The sequence below is a fragment of the Pelobates fuscus genome, chromosome 10, assembly GCF_036172605.1.
Source record: "Pelobates fuscus isolate aPelFus1 chromosome 10, aPelFus1.pri, whole genome shotgun sequence".
Taxonomy (NCBI): domain Eukaryota; kingdom Metazoa; phylum Chordata; class Amphibia; order Anura; family Pelobatidae; genus Pelobates; species Pelobates fuscus.
Genome location: NC_086326.1, coordinates 116,058,728 through 116,070,919, shown reverse-complemented (window position 1 = coordinate 116,070,919; position 12,192 = coordinate 116,058,728). Strand labels below are relative to the sequence as shown.

The 12,192-nt window shown below is 44.1% G+C and overlaps 2 protein-coding genes across 4 annotated transcripts in view; both read right to left on the bottom strand.

Annotated features, from left to right (window-relative positions):
• Positions 1-12,192, bottom strand: part of CCDC86 (coiled-coil domain containing 86) — a 248,143-nt gene that overhangs the window by 172,930 nt on the left and 63,021 nt on the right. The gene's annotated exons all lie outside the window — the stretch shown is intronic.
• The window catches only part of LOC134575655 (uncharacterized), a 185,474-nt gene that overhangs the window by 139,819 nt on the left and 33,463 nt on the right, over positions 1-12,192 (bottom strand). For all 3 annotated transcript variants that reach the window (XM_063435005.1, XM_063435006.1, XM_063435004.1), the window contains exon 2: positions 285-456. In XM_063435005.1, the coding sequence (XP_063291075.1) occupies positions 285-443 (159 nt within the window). In that variant the 5' untranslated portion in view covers positions 444-456. The remainder of the gene's footprint in view (positions 1-284; positions 457-12,192) is intronic.

Genomic DNA, 12,192 nt, shown 5'->3' with positions numbered 1-12,192 from the left:
TACAGTTGGCTGTAGTGATTATGGTGCTTGAAGTGTTTTCTTAAATATGCACTTGGGATTAGTGACACTCATTTCAGCCCAGATGTTAGCTCCTCAACAGCGCTCAGCTTAGGGACAGTTCTGATTGGCTACCCTGCCAGGCAGCTTGTGAACATGCCATGCATGTGTGCTGGGATGATACTGCTCCTTTATGCACAAGTATTTCACCAGTAAAGCTCAGACTCCTGTCACAAATACATATTTGATCTTGTTTAACTCTTTAAAGTCTCTGTTACGTAACTTACGCTTAGGGCCTTTGGATGCAGTTTTCTAAAGTTTTGAGATATCTGAGTAGACGGAGCAGCAAAGGCAGCATTCTTAACGACTGAGGCACCTGAAACGCTTGTTGAGAGAACTCTAGTAGTGCCGGTTAGGTTTTCAAGACAAGCAGTACTAACAGCCATTTTGAGTCAGTCTCTGTAAAAAAAAAAAATGCAATATAAAAGTAATTGTAAAAATGCAAAACTTTTAAAAAAGTAATTATATATTTTCAGGAAACAAAATCATTATACCCACACACAATTAATGCCCCCAGATGATAAATCTGTCCAGCTCATTAATAACCCGTTTTGGTGGGGCCGTTACACATTGCCAACATCACATATAAAAGACCTCATGCTGCTAGTAAGTTGTCCATTCTATTCTTACAGAACAGATTGTTACAATGTTATCAATCACCGACACTCCTAAATGTGTAAATAAAATGAAAACTGTCCTTTTTAAAAGGTCTGTGCTGTTGCATTCTTGGGGGGAGATGAAAGGGAGGTGAAAGGTATATAGGACACCATACAGGAGTTGGTCTTTCTTTTTTTACCTATAAAAAGCTTTTTTTTTTTTTTTAATGTATTCACAGTTTTGAAATGCACAGTTAACAACAGAGGAACAGTGTTCATTGCATTTACATTAGTGACATAGACATATCTTGAACTTATACTGTCCAGTGTGGAACATTGCATTTTTCATATATCGTGCATTGTTTTACACAACATCGACAGGTAGAAGATAACACATAACTGGGGGTGGGACAGAGGGGGGAATTTGGTTTGCATGGGTCGAACCTTTTTATCCTTGTAGGTACCATATACCAACGATATAGAAGCTTCCTAGTCAGTTCTGCATGTGATGTGAACTAGTAGAAGGGGGGGAGGGTCATAGCAATTTACAAAATGGAGATAGGACAGAAAGGAGATGGGCTTTAGCACAGTATAAGGAGGGTGGAGACGGGGGGAGGTGCAAGCTCAGAACAGAGAAGCTATGTGAAATGGATTAATGACACAATTGATTAAGTAATGTCAGGATGCTCTATTATAACAGCTGGCCTTTGATCCTGATTTGTATCTTCTTCTTGTCCCCCCCCCCCCCCCCCCCCGCACTGGATATCCTGTTAACAACTTGTCTTTATGACTATTGGGAAGTGTTTGTGTAATCAAGTAACACCTTTTGACCAGCTAATGCCAAATGTGCTTTAAGTTCTGTCACGTTCACATAGAGTAAGATGGAGCTCAACTGCAGATTGAATAGATGTGAATGTGATATATTGAGGAAAATAAAGAGATGACAGTTCACCAGAGAATTCACTGATACTGTGTCTTTAATATTTTGATTGGAGAAAACATAGGTACTGTATCTTTAAATACTTCAGAATTGGTGAGTGGATTCTTAGACTAACTTATACAATTGAATTGCAGCAATAATTCAGTGAAGGAAGGCAATGGAGATTAACTTGCAGAGATTTGATTTAGCTTAATTGGTAGAAAACATATCAGCTGGAGACTGAGGGGTTAATGAATAGGAATTACTCCTATAACGATAGGAGAACGTGCGAGCAGGCTAAAGCTTGAGTGCTCCGAAGTCAGTGGAAAAGTTCGTATAACACAAGTGAGGTAACTTAGCTTCCAGAGGCTTTAAGTTGGTCCCAGAGTCCCCTCCGGGGAGGTTCCGTTGGAGAGAGGTCGAGAGGAGTCAAAGTGCTAGCCGTGATCGAGGGAAGGAGAAGGAGGTCAGTCGAGTACGAGTCCGGTTCGGTACACAGGAAAATTGTAGAGAAGAGTTGCAGCCGGTTTAATTCCGCGGTACACTGTTCATTAATCCAGCGTCTGTTGTCTGGCGCGGTCGCATTATGTAGCGCAATGAGACCGCGTCAGAGAGGGGGTGTGGCTTACAGTCCGTCAACCCGGAAGAGACAGGAATTACTGGTAACGGCCATGACAAGTTCTTTGAAGATGCAATTGACAGGAGATGACTGTATTATGTAAAGACAACCCCTTTTGGATGTGTACAGAATTCTGTTATAAGATCTGTGTTTTTCCCCATTGAAATTAGGAACAGTATTTTGTCCTACTTATGATATGTACTGTCCTCCAAGCTTGTATTTCTGCTGTGTCCATTCCTTGTCTTCATATCTGAGAGAAAACATTGCTGTCTGCTGAATTTAAACCACAACACTATGTAATGTTGATAATTCACAAAATATACAAGTGATGCATGATATTAAATGTATGCTTACTAATGCAAGGAGCCTAAATAACAAAATTGGGGAACTAGAGGCATTAGCATACACTAAACAATATGATATAATAGGCATAACTGAAACATGGTGGGATGAGACACATGACTGGGCAGTTAACTTAAATGGGTACATGTTATTTAGGAAGGATAGAAAAAACAAGAAGGGTGGTGGGGTATGTTTGTATGTCAACCATGATTTAAAGCCAAATCTTAAGCATATGGAATGCGATGAGGAAAATGTGGAGGCTTTATGGGTAAATATCTGCTTGGGGGAAAATAAGGGAAACCAACTATTGGTTGGGATATGTTATAAACCACCTAATGTTAATATTGACGAGGAACAACAGCTGTTTGAGCAAATTGAGAAAGCTGCAAATCTGGGTAATACTATAATTATTGGAGATTTTAATTACCCGGACATAAATTGGGACAGAGGGACTAGGGTTTTAGGGGAATTAGGTTTTTAAACTTGTTAAATGACACCTTCATGTCACAACTAGTACAAGCACCAACTAGAATGGACGCTTGTCTGGACCTGGTTTTAACAAACAACGTTGATCTTTTGACCAACATTCAAGTAGGTGAGCACTTGGGAAATAGTGATCACAATATAGTGTCCTTTCAAATAAACTCAAAAAAACAAAAGCACATGGGGTATACTAAAACAAATAATTTTAAAAAGGCCAATTTCAATAAGTTAAGGGAAGCTTTACAATATATGGACTGGCATAAACTCTTTAGTGAAAAGAACACTGAGGATAAATGGATCATCTTCCAACAAATATTACAAAGGTACATTTCTCAGTATGTACCATTGGGAAATAAATCTAAAAGAAACAAATTAAAACCAATGTGGCTTACTAGAAAAGTAAAACAAGAGATTACAAATAAGAAAAGGGCATTTAAAGCATTTAAATCGGACAAATCAGATGCATCTTATAAAAGATATAAGGAAGCAAATAATGCGTGCAAAAAGGAAATTAAACTTGCTAAACTTCAAAATGAAAAAATGATAGCTAAAGAGAGCAAAACCAACCCCAAAGCATTTTTTAAGTACATAAATTCTAAAAAACCCAAAAATGAAAGTGTAGGTACACTAAAAACTGAAACGGGGGTGTTAGTCAATGAAGACCAGGAACCCCTAGCATGCTCTAACCGAGATATACGCACTCAGACAATACATGACCCGCCACGTAAACCATATAACCACTACACGGGCCAGCCGGGTGCCAGGAGTTTAAACGAAGAGATGAGACCCTCTCTGACCGGCTCCCCCCACGACACATTGGAGCAGGCAAGACATACCCGTAGAAATCATGATTAGGAACACGTGTAACTGTTAGGGACCCTCTACACTACTATGTACCCTCGCAAACCCTGCTCTGCCCCCTGTACACTCCTCGACCGTACAGTACCACTCCCTTTCAACACCACCAACAACTTCGAACCCACTCGGGTTATACCACACTCTGACACACCACACTACACCACACTCTCACACAACTCACTACAGCACACATGAACCCAAGGCCCAGTTGCCTATAGATCTACCCGCTCAGCCCTAGCCCGCAGTTGATTGACCCTGGTAACTAACGTAACTAACAAGAGCTATGATGTTGCGCCTCCCGAGAGGGAACGAGGCATCACCTGACATTGGCGCTCTACTGCTACCTGAGCCTGCAACAGTCAATGTTTATACTCTATGATATGTATTGTATAGTGTTACGTTCTTACTATGTTAACCCTGTTCTTTATATTTTACGCTTTTTCTGCGGGCCTGCGGGCCCAAATTTATCTACTGATATATATAAATATATAACTCAATAAAACGTGATTAATAAAAAAAAAAAAAATGAAGACCAGGAAAAGGCAGGAATTTTAAATAACTATTTCTCCTCTGTATTTATTAAGGAAGAACCCATGGCAATAGATGTGCAAATGATTGCTACTAAAAACTTGCAGAATAATTGTGATTGGTTAACTCAAGACAATGTGCTGCAGCAACTAAAGAAAGTTAATATAAACAAAGCTCCAGGGCCTGACGGTATCCATCCACGTGTACTTAAGGAACTAAGTGTAGAAATAAGTGAACCTCTGTTTTTAATCTTTCAAGATTCTTTTCTTTCAGGAAGTGTTCCGGAGGAAGGCAGATGTGGTTCCTATATTCAAAAAGGGTTCAAAATCCTTGCCTGGAAATTATAGACCTGTGAGCTTAACTTCTGTGGCTGGTAAAATATTTGAAAGATTATTAAGGGATTATATTCAAGAATTCCTTGAGAAGAACATGGTTATCAGCAAAAATCAGCACGGTTTTATTAAGCACAGGTTGTGTCAAACTAACTTGATTGCATTCTACGAAGAAGTAAGTAGAAGTATAGATCAGGGTGTTGCAGTGGATGTGATCTATTTGGACTTTGCCAAGGCATTTGATACAGTTCCACACAGAAGATTAGTGTGCAAACTCAAGGAAATCGGTCTAGATGAAAATGCTTGTTCTTGGGTAGAACATTGGCTTAAAAACAGAGTACAAAGAGTTGTCGTTAATGGTAAATTTTCAAGCTGGACAGAGGTGGCAAGTGGTGTCCCTCAGGGGTCTGTTCTGGGACCCCTTCTATTTAACATGTTTATAAATGATCTTGAAGACAGCATTGAAAGTCATGTTTCAGTGTTTGCAGATGACACCAAACTTTGTAAAATAATACAATGTGAGCAAGATATTACTTTGCTGCAGAGGGATTTAGATAGACTGGAGGACTGGGCACTTAAATGGCAGATGAAATTTAATGTTGAAAATTGCAAAGTTATGCACTTCGGCGTAAAGAATACACAAGCAACGTATACCCTTAATGGAAGCGAATTAGGGATAACAACACACGAAAAGGACTTGGGAATTGTTATAGACAACAAGCTATGCAACAATGTGCAATGTCAATCAGCAGTGGCCAAGGCCAGTAGGGTATTGTCATGCATGAAAAGGGGCATTCATTCTCGGGACGAGAATATAATTTTGCCTCTTTATAAATCACTGGTAAGACCACACATTGAATATGCTGTGCAATTTTGGGCACCTGTTCTAAAGAAGGATATTATGGCACTAGAAAAAGTGCAGAGGCGGGCTACAAAATTAATAAAAGGAATGGAACATATCGGCTATGAAGAAAGGTTAACAAATTTAAACCGATTTAGTTTAGAAAAACGTCGCCTGAGAGGGGATATGATAACACTATACAAATATATTCAAGGCCAATACAAACCATTGTGTGGAAATCTATTCACAAACCGGACTTTACATAGGACACGAGGTCATGCGTTTAGACTAGAAGAGAGAAGATTTCGTCTAAGGCAAAGGAAAGGTTTATTTACTGTAAGAACAATCAGGATGTGGAATTCTCTGCCTGAAGAAGTGGTTCTATCAGATACAGATGTTCAAACAGCTACTAGATGCATACTTGCAAAAACAGAATATTCAAGGATATAATCTTTCAATGTAGGGTAATAACTGCTTGATCCAAGGATAAATCTGACTGCCATTCTGGGGTCAAGAAGGAATTTTTTTCCTAGCTTGTTGCAAAATTGGAAGTGCTTCAAACTGGGTTTTTTGCCTTCTTTTGGATCAACAGTGTGGCGAAACCAACCTCGCCACTGGGCCCTGGAGAAGCCTGTTTGCTAGCCTCCTACCTGCTGACTATGGCCCCTGGGTTATTTGGGGCATATTGTACTGTATATTGCTGCTACTGGCCCTTTTAACAGCATATATGGACATATTGGGACTTTTGGGACTACTGTCCCTTTAAGACTGTGATACATATTCTAGTGTACTGCCTGTAATATTATATGTGTATTAAGTTTAACCTGGGATATGTATGCAGCATTCATCTGATTGTTCGGTAGAATCACTCCATTTATTATATTGAGTGAAACTACCGAACAACCAGACCACCCAGGAATAAGTGTGCCTCCAATTACAGTTTGCAACAATGTTGCAAACGGGTAATTGGCAATCCATGTAATGTATTCTTTGTCCTCTGGGTGGCCGCCATTCGGGAAACAAACACGTGGCGGCGGCCATCTTAAACTACCGAACAGCGGTGTTTTGCCGTCGAGTGTCTGGAACTAAAATCGGACACTTGACTAGGCAAACACCGCTGAGACCTCCATACTTCCAGAAATTCGTATGGAAACTACCGAATGACCCGCCGTTCGGTAGAAAGAACCCCATAAACAAGGGAATTCATTCAAACCCTCTCCAGGCTCTATAACACAGGCAATTCGCCTGTTTTCATTCCCTTGTTTGTGACCGACCGCAGGGCCAAAATGCATGGAACTGTTTTCGGATACTTTACCCATGCGGTCGGTCAAATCTTTGGAACCCCATATCTCACGAACCATTCATCCGAATTACTTGAATTTTGGATATGTTGTCCCCCTGAATAAGGGCTATCCAGCGATGCTGGATTTAAAGGTGTACCCCCGGGTTTTGGGGTACATCCAGAACTTGGCTGAAAAAGTGTACCGGATAATTGGGTTTAATGTTATCTGAGGGGAGGGGATGTGTGGGCTGAACCATGTATGTGATTGGTTATTTTATGTCTCCCCCTGGGTGTGGCCTGTATGTGTATTATTGTAATAAAAGCCAGGCTGGATGAGACAGTCCAGAGTTCCTGTTTTACCCTCAAAGTGATGTGTCGTCTCATTATTGGGGGGAAGGATTTATTGCATGCTGTTCCAGTTGACTGCTAGGAGTACAAGCCTATTCGTATGGTTCCTATTCAATGGTCTACAGCATTCATATGCTTGGGAGAATTTAAAAGGTTTCTCGGATTCGGTGATTGTGGTGTCTGCCAGAGTGCTTGGAGTCCTCAGGAAGCACTAGGAGCATCCATTAACGGAGGTACCAAGTCGGGGTGCCAGGTGATCCGTTACATTGGTGGCAAGCGGTGGGATGGCGTCCTAGTGCGAGGTAAAGCAGCTCGGAGACACAGTGCGTTTGGATTTACAATTGAGGGCGACGCTGGTGTGCATACAGCGTCCCTGTTTACATAAAGATTTGGGAAAATGGGGTTCATAGACCCCTGGGCAACACACACACCTGAGGAAGAGAGTGAATTAGAATGGAGAGATAATGCCCGGATAGAATTATGGTACGATGCCCTGGAGGAAGTCCAGTATCAACGGCAGCAGCGCCTTCCTGGTGTCGCATACCGGTTGGAGGAACAAATGGCCTGGCGGATGCCGCTTCTGGGAGACCAACCTGGAGGGCAGCGGGTAAGACAACTCGAGTACCTCGTGGAAAGGGAACTGAGCTTGGACACCTCATACCGGGCACTGTGGTGGTGCACTGTCCAGCCAGAGACGTGGAGGGCAGAGGGCATCCAGCCAGAGGGGGAGAACTACACGAGCCCTGGCCTGTTGTGGAAAGCCTTAGTGGAGGATGTCGACTTCGGCAGTCCAGCAGAGTCACGGTACTGGGCTATCTTTCATTACCGAGGTGAGATGATACAGGGCCCGAGATCTATTGGACTGGGACAAGACCTCCGCCGTTTCGCTGCCATGGAACGAGAGCTGGAGATGGACTATGTAGAACTATTAAATTCCTGCCAGCCGCAGAGCAGGGACGCAGACCGGGAAAACTGGGTGGCAGACCCAGACCTGCTAGCCTACAGCTGGGAAAAGGTGGCTGAGGTACCCCCTGCTTCACTACCAGCTGCAGAAGTTGGGGACCTCATAGACTGGTCCTGGAGAGACCCACAGATGGCAGGTGAAGATGGGACCGAGATCTCTCTACCGGCCCTACAGGGATGCTGGGCAGTTGGCCCAGATCCCCAGCGGCAGTCTACGGTTCAGGGAGAGGAGCCTGTTATTACCTCTCCCCAGCGGCAGCACACCTCACCAAGGGGAGACAGTAAGCCCCTCACCAGCGCAGATGGGACCGTGGTCTCTGCGCCCAAGTTACAGGGAGCTGAAGGGGCCGTCCTCCCTCCCCAGCCGCAGTGTGATTTGTTGGGAATTGGGAGCCCAGTCTCCATTCCCCAGCGGCAGTGTGAATCACAGGGAATTGGGAGCCCAGTCTCCATTCCCCAGCGGCAGGCTGAGTTACAGGGGGCAGAGGTAGTTGGTCCTTCCCCCCAGCAGCAGAGTGATATGCCGGGAAGGCAGTGTGAAGTGCAGGGAGAGGAGAGCAGCGTCCTCCCTCCCCAGCGGAAGGCTGAGTTACAGGGGGCAGAGGTAGTTGGTCCTACCCCCCAGCAGCAGCATGATTGTTTGGGAATAGAGAGCCCAGTCTCTATTCCCCAGCAGCAGGACACTGAATTGGGAGGAGAGACAGTCGGTCTCCCTCCACAAAGACTGAAAGTAGGCATGGGAGAGGAGATTGTTACCACCTCTCCCCAGCGACGGATCATCGATGGGCAGAGTGTTCTAATGGGAGAGGAGCTGGTTACCACCTCTCCCCAGCGACAGCTTAATGTACCAGGGGGAGACTGTAAGCCCCACACCTGTGCAGATGGGACCGTGGTCTCTGCACTTCCAGCACAGGGGGTAGGGACGGTCGGTCCTGCCCCCCCACAACAGGGCTGTTTAGCCAAAGGGGAGACAGTCTGTCTCCAGCAGCAGAGCTGTGTAACTAAAGGGGAGACAGTCGGTCTCCAGCAGCAGAGCTGTGTAACTCAAGGGGAGACAGTCGGTCTCCAGCAGCAGAGCTGCGCAGCTAAAGGGGAGGCAGTCGGTCTCCAGCAAGGCTCCAACCAGACTACTCCCGGGGTAGTGCTGGCACCAGGGCAGAGTACCGCTGGGCTCTGCCCACTCAGCAACCCACCAAAACAGCCTACCAGTCCCCCACACAGCCATGGTGAGGCACCTGGACCTGGACAAGTTTTTCTCTTACTCAGGTGTAGTAACCATTTATTGTGGGTGGGCTGTACTGCTGTTTCTGTTTTGTGGGTGGGCTGCTGGACTAACAAGGGCACTGACCGGCAAGAGGTCAGGTACCCTGTTAGTCTGTTTGGAAAAGGGGAGAAATGTGGCGAAACCAACCTCGCCACTGGGCCCTGGAGAAGCCTGTTTGCTAGCCTCCTACCTGCTGACTATGGCCCCTGGGTTATTTGGGGCATATTGTACTGTATATTGCTGCTACTGGCCCTTTTAACAGCATCTATGGACATATTGGGACTTTTGGGACTACTGTCCCTTTAAGACTGTGATACATATTCTAGTGTACTGCCTGTAATATTATATGTGTATTAAGTTTAACCTGGGATATGTATGCAGCATTCATCTGATTGTTCGGTAGAATCACTCCATTTATTATATTGAGTGAAACTACCGAACAACCAGACCACCCAGGAATAAGTGTGCCTCCAATTACAGTTTGCAACAATGTTGCAAACGGGTAATTGGCAATCCATGTAATGTATTCTTTGTCCTCTGGGTGGCCGCCATTCGGGAAACAAACACGTGGCGGCGGCCATCTTAAACTACCGAACAGCGGTGTTTTGCCGTCGAGTGTCTGGAACTAAAATCGGACACTTGACTAGGCAAACACCGCTGAGACCTCCATACTTCCAGAAATTCGTATGGAAACTACCGAATGACCCGCCGTTCGGTAGAAAGAACCCCATAAACAAGGGAATTCATTCAAACCCTCTCCAGGCTCTATAACACAGGCAATTCGCCTGTTTTCATTCCCTTGTTTGTGACCGACCGCAGGGCCAAAATGCATGGAACTGTTTTCGGATACTTTACCCATGCGGTCGGTCAAATCTTTGGAACCCCATATCTCACGAACCATTCATCCGAATTACTTGAATTTTGGATATGTTGTCCCCCTGAATAAGGGCTATCCAGCGATGCTGGATTTAAAGGTGTACCCCCGGGTTTTGGGGTACATCCAGAACTTGGCTGAAAAAGTGTACCGGATAATTGGGTTTAATGTTATCTGAGGGGAGGGGATGTGTGGGCTGAACCATGTATGTGATTGGTTATTTTATGTCTCCCCCTGGGTGTGGCCTGTATGTGTATTATTGTAATAAAAGCCAGGCTGGATGAGACAGTCCAGAGTTCCTGTTTTACCCTCAAAGTGATGTGTCGTCTCATTATTGGGGGGAAGGATTTATTGCATGCTGTTCCAGTTGACTGCTAGGAGTACAAGCCTATTCGTATGGTTCCTATTCAATGGTCTACAGCATTCATATGCTTGGGAGAATTTAAAAGGTTTCTCGGATTCGGTGATTGTGGTGTCTGCCAGAGTGCTTGGAGTCCTCAGGAAGCACTAGGAGCATCCATTAACGGAGGTACCAAGTCGGGGTGCCAGGTGATCCGTTACAAACAGCAAAAAACATATGTGAGGAAGGCTGAACTTGATGGACGCAAGTCTCTTTTCAGCTATGTAACTATGTAACATGTGCAGAGTGTGAGTCCCTTGTGGGCCGAGAAGGTCTGTGACCATTGTTTGTTGTCTAATTTCTGGTTTAGGTCACTTTCCCATGCTTGTATGTGGGAACATGTCACCGCAACATTGACATGAACATAGGCACTGTTGTAAAGTGTTGGTATCAGTTTCTTGGAGGGGGTGTTTGCGTTAAGCACAATTTTTCCACCTCAGTAAACTGAGGTCCATTTACATGTCGCACATCCTTGTTACCACATTTTTTTTAACCAGGAAGTGATTTGCATGTGTGAGACTTTTGCTGCCTCTGGTAGATCGCACTCCATTTGAAGGTGTTGGAAACCTAGGATTTTCCCCTCTGGCATGATTTGTGAAAGAGATGCAAGCCCGTGTGTTGCCCATATTTTGTAATGGAAGTCAGGTATGAGTGCAAGAAATGCTTTCATGGGTAATTCTGGTGAAATGTGGTCAATTAAGTTATATGACTTAAGATGTGAATCCCATATTTGGAGCGTTAATGTGGTTGTGGCGCATGTGGTTTTTCAGCATTTAGTGACAGGTATACACGTGCCCCCTCCCTCCTGCTCCCCAGGCCAGGGGATTTCCCTGATGGTAACACTTTTTATGGTTCGTAAAATATCCTGTTTGGAGATCGGAGCATTCAGTGTCTCTTGTTGCGGTGATGTTAGTGAGGGGAGTGTCACTTGGGTTAAGAATTTATGTATGTCACAATCAGTGGGTTAAATGTAGAAAATTGATGGAAGTGCACTCCACCCCTTGCCAAGGAATCCAGGGTGCTTCACTGGATATGTCCCAGTACCAAAATGGACCAAATATAATAGTAAAAATAGAAAATGAATCCAGGCGCTCCAAATGAATTCCAAGAAAAAGGGTCTTTAGGGGTTGATACGTCGCTTTGTAGCTGCTGGTTCCAATAAATTGCCTTTTTCTTGGAATTCATTTGGAGTGCCTGGATTCATTTTCTATTTTTACAATCAGTGGGTTGGCAAGTCTTTTGATCATCTTTCAGGTTGTATAATGTGTTGTAGTAGACATGGCATTGTTTATATCCTGGGGGTTGAGTAGTTTAGTGCCCGTGTTTGTCTGAAGGTAGGGTTCTTTGATTGGGATTGGTTTTGCCGTAGTTGAGTTGATAATGCTTTACCTGCCCTGTTTCCTTGTGTGTATGTTTTTAAGTTTAGTTTTTGTAGCATGTATTTAGTCTTATTGAAGAGGATTTCGTTGAGGCGTGCAGTGGTTTG